The following is a 12,272-nucleotide window of genomic DNA, read 5'->3' on the forward strand; positions in this document are numbered from 1 at the left end:
TGGTGCCTCATTACCCACAAATACTTTAGGACATATTCCCCGTTTCCTAGAAACAAGACTTTTTCTCCTGTATAACCATAATACAACAATCAAATCAAGGACTCAATACAGTACCGCTAGCTAATCCTCCGACCTTATGCAGGTTTTGACAGTTGTCCCATAAATGTCTTTTATAGCATAAGGATCCTGTTTAGAAGGATCCTTTGACTTTATGACCTTGATACTTTTGAAGATTACGGGCCAATTATTTTTATAGAGTGTCCCTCAATTTGTTTGGTGTGTGTTTGGTGTTTCCTCATGATGAGAATTCAAATTGTGTATCTTTGTAGGAATATCACAGAAGAGAGACTGAGTTCTTAAACTGCATGCTGTTAAGTGGCAGATGATTTTGATTTGCTTTAATTATTTACCAAGAAAACATTTCTTTAAAAAACAAGCAGTCCTGGATATACATGGTACAAAGTTTGTAATCCACCCTCGAGAGGGGAGTAGGTACAAGAGTATACTCTGAAGTAGAAGGTTTAGTGGAGTGAAGCCTCTTCCTTGGTACCAAATCCCAGGTTTAAGATAGAGGTTGTCTGACTTCAGAGGGTAGCAGTGATAGGTAATTAATGCCAAACATATGCTCACAGGTGTGGCAGGATGCAGCAGTGGGCAAAAGAAAAGAATATAGCATACTCTTAACCAAACGAAACAGTAGTTTAATTAGCCTTCAGCCCAGTGCAGTGGTATAGAGATGACCATAAGAAAATTAGTAAGATAGTTCTCAGTTATAAAATAACAACCTGACTAATTCACGACTCTGTATGCTACTGCTCTGAAAACTCCCGGATGGTTTTTCATAAAGTCATGATTATTTTTGACTTCTTAGACTTCCTGCCCTTGGACAAAGCAGTCACTTGCCTGCTTCAGGACCTCTTGTTTTTTAGTAATAATTGCAAAGGGGTCTTCATAAATGTTAGTTTCATTTTCTCATCATTCTAGTCTCTGTTAGAAGAAACACCAATTACCACGTTCGTGATTCTGTGTGTGTGTTTATTTTTTCTAGTCCAAGAGAAATTTGGATTTTAATACTTCGTTTTGTTTATTTTCTTTCAGAAAAAGCATGCTTTACGCTGTTATTGTCAAGCCATGCAAGTTTACAAGGGAAAAGGCTGGTCTCTTGCAGAAGATCACATTAACTTTACTATTGGGCGCCAGTCGTATACCCTTAGGCAACTGGACAATGCTGTGTCTGCTTTTAGGCATATTTTAATCAATGAAAGTAAACAATCTGCTGCTCAACAAGGGGCCTTCCTCAGAGAGTATCTTTATGTTTACAAGGTGAATACTTATTTTCAGTAGTAGATATTAAAATTTAAGTCATTATTTTTAGTAAAAAAAAAACTCCTTTAGTAGTTGTTTAATAAAATGGTTTTCTTAAAATTTATGTAATTGTCATAATAAAGTGTGGCAGTATGCCCTTTGGTCATAGATGTGAGTTGCATTGCCCTTCTACAGATCTTTAAAAGGGAATTTTAATATTCCAGTAAACATTTGATCTGTGCCTGTTCTTGGAACTTAAAAAAAAAAAAAGAAGAAGAAGAGATGCCACAAACTTTCTGGACTGCTTCTTCTTTATTATTATTTTTTTTGCATCATAACTGATTTTATAATATACTGGGTCCTCATACCATCCTTTGGAAAAAGTAGTTTACTTTCTTTTACCTATGAAAGATGAAAAGGTATGTGTCTGTGGGAAGTGGACATATTATTATGGTCTAACCCAGAAAATAGGAAGGAAAAATACCTCACTGAGACAGGAGGTTAGAAAATATAAAACATTGTTTTACGGAAAAATTTATTTTTCAAATTTTAAAAATTTTTCCTCAAGACTTGTGAGTATATGAATATTTTATCTATCCTGCAGAAAATACCCTTTCATACTTTATAAATTTGAGATCATATGGGTTAGAATTTTGACAGATAGGATGCTGTAATGAGTCACAGAAAATAAAGTGCATAGCAAAATAATATTTGGAAATTTCCACATCCAAAGAGAGCTAATTAGCTGAGGAACTTTAGATCTAAAGATTCTCTTGGCCAGGATAAATGTTATTTAAAATTTTAAGGCTGATAAATTAAGTAAAACTAGTAATTCTTTATCTTAATATTCTTGCTTAACATATTTTTAATACCTTGCATGTTAAAAAATGAGGCAAATATAAAGAAAGTAGAATTTTCTCAAAAAGTTCTTTTTCTTCTGTATTTCTCCTAGAATGTAAGTCAGCTATCACCAGATGGTCCTTTACCACAGCTACCTTTACCGTATATTAACAGTTCAGCAACACGGGTTTTCTTTGGCCACGACAGACGACCGGCAGATGGTTCGTAAAATTTTATTTCGCCTTGTTACCTAGTGACTATTTTTTTAAGTGTTTTTTTTTCTTTATTTAAGAAATGATGTTGTAATTGTTAAAGAATATTTGAAAATAAATAACTCTGTACCGAATCACTTAACCATCCTACCACTACTTCAGTGGTGTACCTTCCAGCTCTACAAGCTAAAAATAACAACAAAATAGCTATAATTATAATGGATTTTTTCACATAGTATAAAGAATGCTCATGTTATTACGTAGTCTTATTAAGCATTTTTAATGTCAGTAAGATACTCTATTCAGTACATATAAATAAAGTACTTTAATATTTGCTTGTTATATAGTTGGACTATTTCCTTCTTTCCTTACATAAAATTATGTTGTGATGGACATTTTTGTGGATAAAACTTTTTTTAAGTTTTTATTATGGAAATTTCAAATATTCTTAGAAGCAGAGAACAGTTGCCAATATTCTGCTGTTCTTGTAAGACTTTTTAAAATATAGGCTTATTTTCTTAGGATTGAGCCTTAGAATGGCAGTACTGGGCCAAGAGTATAAATATGTTAAAGTAAACTTTGTAATTCTAAGCATTCTTATATTTGAGCTTATTAATATGTTTCTCCTTGAGATTTAATTTAGTATTTTATTTAAAAATATTTATCAATGGGTGCCTGGGTGGTGCAGTTGGTTAAGTGTCCAACTCTTGGTTTCAGCTTGAGTTGTGGTCTCAGTGTCCTGGGATCAGGCCCTGCATTGGGCTCCATGCTTAACACGGAGTCGTCTTGAGACTCTCTCTGCCCTTCCTTGCTCCTCTCTCTCTCTCTTTCTCAAATAAATAAATAAATCTTAAAAAAAAATACATATATATATATATATTTATCAAAATGTTTATGCCGGCATTGGTTTTAATAGCAAAAAAAGTAAAATGATAGAGGAGATGATAAATTTTGGCATATTTATATAATGGATTCATGCTGTAGGACATGAGTGAAATTGTTCTACATGTTTCAATATGAATAATACACCATTAATGTTCAGTGAAAAAAGTTACAGAATGATCAATCAAACGTAATTCCATTTATATAAATTTCAAGCATACAAACCGATTCATACAATGCATACATTGTTTATGTATACACTAATATTTGGTAAAGTAAAAAATATGGATGAGAACACTATATTTCAGCTTTGGAATAGCTCTGGGAAGAAGTGCTAGTGGAGATGAAGGAGAGTAATAGGATTTGGGAGGGTTACAGAGAGGATAGTAATTATTTGTAACATTTATCTTATAAAGAATATTTTGGATCTTATGACAAATGTTGACATTTGTTAAATTTCAGTATATAAATATTGTTATTCTCCATGTGTTTCTGTATGTTTGAGGTATTTCATATAAAATTGTTTGTGCAATATTAGGGAAAATATATTCTTTCAGAGTTAAGGAGAAAAGAACATCAATATTATAAGTCAAGTGCCAGTTAGACTAGGGTTATAAGAGGATATTTTTCTCTCAGATAATTAAACAGGCAAGAGTGAGTATGTATGTATACTTATTTGGCTACTTTGGATTTTTATTTAAAATGTGTTTCATTTGAGGGCAGGTGCTAATAAATGTGTGCTTAATTGTGACTTTTTTTTTTTTTTTTTTTTAGGTGAAAAGCAAGCAGCTACTCATGTAAGTCTTGATCAAGAATATGATTCTGAATCCTCTCAGCAGTGGCGAGAACTTGAAGAACAGGTTGTAGCTGTGGTTAACAGAGGAGTAATTCCATCCACTTTCCACCCCACACAGTACTGTTTGAACAGTTATTCAGATAACTCAAGATTTCCACTGGCAGTTGTAGAAGGTGATGTACTTGAATTTTTATTCATGATTTTTTGTTTAGTTTACTTACAGCAGATACAAGATCATTTTCTATGTGCCAAAAATCACTGGAAGCCGGGCATGAAAAAATAAATTAGGAAACATAACTTAGTGAGCTGCATCTATAAAACCAGGCATTGTGGGCTCTAATACTGGTATATACAGTATGCTATTGGAATATAGAAGAGAGAATGACATTTGTTAGTACAAAGAAATTGGGGGGAAATCTTTTAGAGGAAGTCTTTTTTTTTTTTTTTTTAAGATTTTATTTATTTATTTGAGAGAGAGTACAGAGGGAGAGTGAGAGGGAGAAGCAGACTCCCCGCTAACCGGAGAGCCCGATGCGCGGCTCGATCCCAGGACCCTGAGATCATGACCTGAGCCTAGGCAGCCGCTTCACTGACTGAGCCACCCAGGCGCCCCTAGAGGAAGTCATTTTAAAACTAAATCCTGAATAAATGGACATGTACAAGGTGGTAAAAGATAGTCTAGGCAGAAATGAAGAGCTGTGAAAGTAAGGTGTGTTTAGAAAATTGAAGAATAGGGTTTAGAGGTTTAGGTATAGGTTTAGAGAATCGAAGCATAGGTGGGGTTTATTAAAGTTATTAATTTAGGCCTTTCTTTTGTAGAACCAGTAACAGTGGAAGTGGCTTTTAGAAATCCTTTGAAGGTTCCACTTTTGTTGACTGATTTGTCATTGCTGTGGAAGTTTCAACCCAAAGATAGTAGTGGAAAGGATAATGAAGAAGTTAAAGAACTAGTAAGTTATTAAAAGGTATTTGTAATAAGCATGTTTCAGTAATAGCCTTAACAGATGCATAACATTTCAATTTTTTCTCTTCAGTGAGCTATACTTATTCTTTTTTATGCTTATTTGCCCTAGTTATAAAAAGTATGACATATGCTTATTGTTGAAAATGAGTATACAAAAAACATAAGGAATAAAAATAAAACTGTCTTCTCAGTATTTAGAAATAACCACTTTAACACTTTTCTGTATCTTCCTAGTCATTTCCATTTGTATGTTTGCTCTCATATTTGGGATTCTATCATATTGTGTATGTTCGTTTTTTTTTATTCTGTGTTGATTCATATGCATATTTTGATATTAAAATGTCTCAATATTTCATTTCTTTATAATATTCCATCATGGATGACCTGTAAGCTCTTCTAATATCTCTCCACTGATAGTAGTTTTAGAAGTTTCCATTTGTTTACTATCATCATAATACAGTGGTGAAAATTTGGGTGTATAGTTTTTTATCCTGATAAATTCTGTAGTAAAGATTCCTGGGCATGAAGTTAAAACATTTTAGGGAATAAGTATTTTGGTACTCTATTAGTTTCCCAAAAGGTCATACCAACAAGCTTTTCACTAACAGCACATGGGGTTGCATATCATCTTTGCAGCATTAAGTATTCTTATTTATTAAAAAAAAAAAAAATCTTACTGATTTGATAGGTAAGAAAAATGCTATTTTACTTTATTATTTTCCATGTCATTAATTTCTGGTGAAGTTGAAGTTCTTGTATTTCCTTTTTTTGTGGATTGTCTTTATATTTATGTATCTTTTTCTTTTCTTATTCAGGTCTGTAGTAAGCTCTTTATCTAGGATAGTTATTTTTGAAGCGGGAATGACTTGAACAAATAATTTTTGTTACTAAGCTGATTGTAGCAGAAAGAACTGGGACAGTACATTCTTTACCAATTTATATGTTATTCACCAATATCTACTCTATAACTTTAGCTTTTTTATACACCTAACTATATGTTTTAGAAATGTGGTAAATATTATTTTGGAACTGGGAAATATCCCAACATTTTGGCACTGATTTATGGAAGGAGAACTTGAAAGAAGATGTATGTCATACTAACTTTAGTATAAATTATTTTTCTTGAAGTGTTTTGATTTTTAAAGATTGCCTTATTTAAAGTCTTGTTAGTTAAGTCCATTAAAGACATTTTGTGATTATTTACACTCGTGAATAATTTGAAAGATTGAGATTTTGTAGGCTCTATTCTGACTGGAATTTTAGCAACTTTATGAATTTTTCTAATGTTTTTTAGATGTCTGGAATACAAATTAGAAGCATATAAACTGTTTACTCTTGGGAAAGTTTTTTTTAAATATCCATTAGCTTTTTAAAATATATTAGTCTGTTTAATATATTAGATTTTAAAGGAGGTTTATTAAAGTTGAGTGAAAATTTTCATTGTGTATAATTAAGTTACACTTTTTGCTGTAAATTTCAAACTCTTTGGATTTCTTCATAAGCTTCTGCTGATGGATTAAGATGCTGAAATGGAACTTAGGGAAATGTAATTTTTATTTATTGTGTGAAATAACTAACTTCATGGTAAAAGTAAAACAGTGTTTATGAGGACCAGCTTTACCCCAAGTGTAAGTCAGTTAACTCTGCTTTGTTACATGACCAGAGATTGTTACAGAAGTCCTTGGTTTGGAGGCCACAGGCCTTTTTTTGCTCTCTCTTACTGCCCTTATTATCCACCAGTCTTTTATGCATCTTGCTTAGGTGCCATTACTTTGTGTAATTGGCCAATTTGGAAAGAGAGGCTAGTCAGAGTACAAAATGGGGAAATTTGCTCTGATTGTAAGATTAAATGGCCATTTTGGCCATTGTTGACCATTAGTAACTGAACTTTATCTCTTGAAGTTTTATCCTCTAGGCTGCAACTTAGAGTAGGTCACTTACCCCCCCTCACTTGAATTGGACTGAATGAAATGAAAAAATGTATATATCATGCATTCTGCTACTTGCGTGGCTTTACTCCAGGTGTGAAAGTAAAACACTTTGCATCTTGCTTAGCACATAGTAAGAACCTAGTAAATACTAACTATAATTATTGTTATTGTTCTTAAGTACTGACATATAGGAATGTTAATATACTGATACTTTATTCATTAGAATGTATGTTTTACAAAATAACTTATTTTTCAGGTAACAGGTGAACCTGAAATGATTGGAACTGAAGTTATTTCAGAATTTTTAATTAATAGTGAAGAATCTAAAGTGGTAATTATTTTATTATTTTTTTGTCTTAAGCCTTTCAAAAAGTAAGATGCAAACAAATTTTAAAAATCAATTTATTCAGTTTGTTTTATATTCTAGTTTTCTTAAAAGGTAAAATTTGGAAGATTGGGAAACAGGAATTGCACAAGAGGAAATTGGTGGGAAGAGTAGATTTGCAGTGGTCTTTGGTTTGTTAATTTCCAAAGAAGCCTGGTGGAAAGTTTTTGCTTTTTTGAAGGCGGTCAGTGTGATAATTTCATATAATATTTGCTCGACCAGAATATTTTGGTTTTTGTTGACTTGGAAGTGTTAATGAAGATCCAGGCCTGTTTACAGATTTTCTTTTGAAGAAAATGCTTTCCCATATAAGAAATTAATTGATTATTCAAAAGTTTAGGTCATGAGTTTATATTTTTGCAGTATTACAAAATTTAGGTATTGCGCTATTTAAGATATTATGAAAACAGATAATAAGAGTGACTTAAATGTCTCCACAGGCAAGACTAAAGCTCTTTCCCCATCACATAGGGGAGCTGCATATTCTGGGAGTTGTTTATAATCTTGGCACTATTCAGGGCTGCGTGACAGTAGATGGCATTGATGCTCTTCCTAGATGTCACACAGGTAAAACTATAGCATTGCTAAACAGATACAAAACTAATAATTAAATCTCCATAGAATAAATGAATGAAAATGAGGTGTTTTTAAAATAGGTTTAATGTGCCTTAACAAAGGCATTTAGTCAGATTATTTGGGTTAAACTCTGCCATTGCTTCAAAAATAAAGTTTATTCCCTTCTAATGTATTTTATATCTGCAAAATAAGTAAATCCTAATGAGAAATTAATCAGCATACAGTAGATGTGGTTAAACATAAAAATAAAGTACTCTTAATTCTTTGATTAACCATGCTACTCAGTAATTATTTAGGATTTTTCTAGAAATAATCTGAAAGTTACAGTATTCAAGCTAAATTGATGTCATTTAACATATCAAATTACTCTAGGGCATTGACTGTTTTTTGTTTCAGGAAAACATTCCTTGAGTATGTCAGTCCGAGGGAGACAGGATTTAGAAATTCAAGGTCCTCGACTTAACAATACAAAAGAAGAGAAAACATCTATTAAATATGGTCCTGATCGACGTTTAGATCCCATTATCACGGAGGAAATGCCACTATTGGAGGTATTTCACTTTTTTTAAAATTTCATGGATTAATAAATTGTCTGTAAGGTCAGATAATATTTTCAATAAAGTAATCTTAGACTTTGAAGTTAATGATATTACATTGAACCATACTTTTTATTATTAAGCTAGGTTTAATAGATCTAATTCACAAAGATAAATCACAGCCAGGTTATAAAATATAAACCTCAAAATATTAATGGAAATTGAGAAAATACATTTAAAGGACACTTTGTTTAATAAAATCAATGACTTTGTTTATTAAAATCAATGGCTTTTTTTTGATAAGGTACAAAAACAATATGGGAGGTGGCGCCTGGGTGGCTCAGTCGTTTAGCGTCTGCCTTCGGCTCAGGTCATGATCCCGGGGTCCTGGGATCGAGCCCCGCATTGGGCTCCCTGCTCCGCGGGAAGCCTGCTTCTCCCTCTCCCACTCCCCCTGCTTGTGTTCCCTCTCTCACTGTGTCTCTGTCAAATAAATAAACAAAATCTTTAAAAAAAAAAAACAAAAAACAAAAAACAATATGGGAATTAATGCTTATAAAAAGTTTGAGCAAAATAGATAAATATATGATTAAAAAACAATATTCCCTTCATTCTCTCTGTTTCCCACCTCACCCTACTTTCGTGCCTCTAAGTTAAAGCTTTTTTAGTTACAGAAGATAGAAACTGATGGCTAGGTGTAGCATAAGCCAAAAAAGAGAAAATGTTTATTATTTAGTTGAAGGTTATTGGAACATCTCTGAGAAACTGAAGTATTATAGAACGATAAGTCTCAAAGAAGAAGGACTTGGCACCTCCAGGAAATGTAGCAGCAAATGTTTGTAAGCCTTTAGAAAGCATTACTTTTGATATGACCTTAGTCAAACAACTTTTCTAGTCTTTGTGCCACTTTATTACAAATTTCACGTTTCTGGGAGAGGAATCTGGCCTACCTTGGATCAGTTGTCTACCTGAGAGGCAAACTAATGGCAGGGTCATGCAGTGTTACAAACACTGGCAGGAGGTCTGTCTTCCTGCATCCTCAAGTTTTCCTTCTAAAAGTGCTGGTGAGGGCGCCTGGGTGGCTCAGTTGGTTAAGCGACTGCCTTCGGCTCAGGTCATGATCCTGGAGTCCCTGGATCGAGTCCCGCATCGGGCTCCCTGCTCGGCGGGGAGCCTGCTTCTCCCTCTGACCCTCCCCCCTCTCATGTGCTCTCTCTCTCATTCTCTCTGTCTCAAATAAATAAATAAAAAATCTTTAAAAAAAAAAAATAAATAAATAAAAAATAAAAGTGCTGGTGATATTAAATTGGTGTTTCTCTTTTCAGGCCTTTCATTGTACACTCATATATAGTTTTAGTAATTATAAATGGAATCATACTGCACATTTTACCCTTACTTGCTTGGTCTTTGTTTTCATTCAGTAAAAATTCTTTTTTTTACACCTACATATGGCATTCTTTATTTAGATATATCATAATGTATTTTAACCATTTATCTGTTGATGAGTGTAGTTCTGGTTTTTCATTACTGACAGTTCTTCAGTAAGTCACATTATGTATATATGTTGTCCATGTTCTAGTTTAGACCAAAATGGAGTTGCTGGGTCAAAGGGTATATAAATAAAACATTTTGCAACATACTACAAAATTACCTTCAGCAAGGCTATAGCAATTTGCACTTTGCTTGAGAATGGGAATCCTTTGCCTCACATCTATGCCATACTGGATATGATCTTTTTTTTTTTTTTAACTTTCGTGAATTAGGTTGGTGAAAAACTTTTTTTTTTTTTGGAAGATTTTATTTATTTATTTGACAGAGAGACACAGCGAGAGAAGGAACACAAGCAGGGGGAGTGGGAGAGGGAGAAGCAGGCTTTCCGCTGAGCAGAGAGCCCGATGCAGGGCTCGATCCCAGGACCCTGGGATCATGACCCGAGCCGAAGGCAGACGCTTAACGACTGAGCCACCCAGGCGCCCCAAAACATTTTTTTTTTAAAGATTTTATTTATTTATTTGACAGAGACACAGTGAGAGAGGGAACACAAGCAGGGGGAGTGGGAGAGGGAGAAGCAGGCCTCCCGCAGTGCAGGGAGCCCTATGTGTGTCTCAATCCCAGGACCCTGCGATCATGACCTGAGCCTAAGGCAGATGCTTAACTGAGCCATCCAGGCGCCACATAAAAATGACATTCTTTATTTACATTTCTCTAATGTCTGCTAAAATGATCAGTCTTTGTGTTTTTAGTTCATATGATTTTTTTCCTTCCATATGTCTATATGATTACCTGTTGATATCCTTTGAATTGGCTATCATTTCCCTTTTCTCATCGGATGATTTTTATGGGCACTAATCCTATACCTATAGTGGGGGCAGGGTAGGTATATTCATGAAAAGGTGGCGTGTGTGTGTGTTGAGGGGAGGTTATTGCTGAGCTGCGTATATTCTGCCCAAGTTTTACACTTGCTTAATTATGTTTCATTTAAAGAGTTGTGTAGGGCAAATAGAAGACTTATAGACTGACTTCAGTGCTAGTTTCTGGATGATAAATATTTCACACATATTGATTTGGTGTCTTTCACCATGTTAAGATTTTTGACATACATGAAGTCCTATCTGATTGTCCTTTGTTGCTTCTGAATTTTAGACTTACAGAGACTTCTATAGTCAAAACTTTTATAGTTTTATTTTTTAATGTCTGTGTTCTTTTTTAAATCCAAGGGAATAATACTCTTCTGAATGTCTAGGGGTAGGGAATCAAACTTTATTTGTTCCTGGTCCTAATTACCATTAATTGAATATTGGCAACTCACTATACCTTCTTTCTAATACACTATTAAATATCCTGAAAGTATGCATACCTGTTTTTTGGTTTTGGGGTTTTTTTTGGATGATAACCTATTCTGCTTGATCATAGTTCCTCATCTCTCTGTGTCAATACTATATTCTTGCTTTATCATTTTTCTTAACCAAATCTTTCTCATAATCTTTAATTTTTTTTTTTTTCTTAATACTTGCGCCATTTTATCCAAACTTGTCAAGTTCCCATAGTAATGCATGGGATTTTTATTATGATTTGCATTGCTACACCTAGGAGTTCTAAGGCTGAAGATGGATTGAAATGAGTTGGGATCCAAATTTTATTTTAGGTTTAGTCATCATTTTAGGTTAGAAATCACTAATTAATAAACAGTTTGCTTGGAATTCTATACGTAAGAATTTGCTAGAGCTTACTTTCAAAAGGGAAGATTCTGGCTACTCTGGTTAAATTGAGATCAGACAGTAGAGGACACCAAAATACTCCATTTTTATTATTTTACTAGCTTATAATTTTCATTGTACCATATTACGATGGTCTTTGTAAGATTGGTAAAAGTAGGGGCGCCTGGGTGGCTCAGTCATTAAGCGTCTGCCTTCGGTTCAGGTCATGATTCCAGGGTGCTGGGATTGAGCCCCGCATTGGGCTCCCTGCTCCGCGGGAAGCCTGCTTCTCCCTCTCCCACTCCCCCTGCTTGTGTTCCCTCTCTCGCTGTGTCTCTCTCCCTTAAATAAATAAATAAAATCTTAAAAAAAAAAAAAAGATTGGTAAAAGTACAAATGGTTTTTAAGTGCAGTACTTCTCAGATGACATATTATGTGTAGAGGCTTACTTTTAGACTTCTTTCTAAGCCCCGTCTCTAATTATCTGACCTTGGAAAGTTTCTTTTCTTATGAAATGGGGTAAGTTGAACCAGATGATGTATGATTTTAAATCTATTTAACTCAGTAGTTTTAAAATTTGTTTTTTATACTGCTAGTTCTGTACTTAATTTTTCTTCTTGTATACCATAATGAGTTTTTTAAAAACTT

The 12,272-nt window shown here is 33.8% G+C and overlaps 1 protein-coding gene across 5 annotated transcripts in view; it reads left to right on the forward strand.

Moving 5' to 3' along the window:
• The window catches only part of TRAPPC8 (trafficking protein particle complex subunit 8), an 82,906-nt gene that overhangs the window by 42,434 nt on the left and 28,200 nt on the right, over positions 1-12,272 (forward strand). For all 5 annotated transcript variants that reach the window (XM_078060467.1, XM_078060468.1, XM_078060469.1 and 2 more), the window contains 7 exons: positions 1,099-1,323; positions 2,258-2,366; positions 4,014-4,208; positions 4,855-4,985; positions 7,187-7,261; positions 7,756-7,882; positions 8,288-8,442. In XM_078060467.1, coding sequence (XP_077916593.1) covers positions 1,099-1,323; positions 2,258-2,366; positions 4,014-4,208; positions 4,855-4,985; positions 7,187-7,261; positions 7,756-7,882; positions 8,288-8,442 — 1,017 coding nt within the window. The remainder of the gene's footprint in view (positions 1-1,098; positions 1,324-2,257; positions 2,367-4,013; positions 4,209-4,854; positions 4,986-7,186; positions 7,262-7,755; positions 7,883-8,287; positions 8,443-12,272) is intronic.

The sequence above is a fragment of the Halichoerus grypus genome, chromosome 13 (genome assembly GCF_964656455.1).
Source record: "Halichoerus grypus chromosome 13, mHalGry1.hap1.1, whole genome shotgun sequence".
Lineage (NCBI taxonomy): Eukaryota > Metazoa > Chordata > Mammalia > Carnivora > Phocidae > Halichoerus > Halichoerus grypus.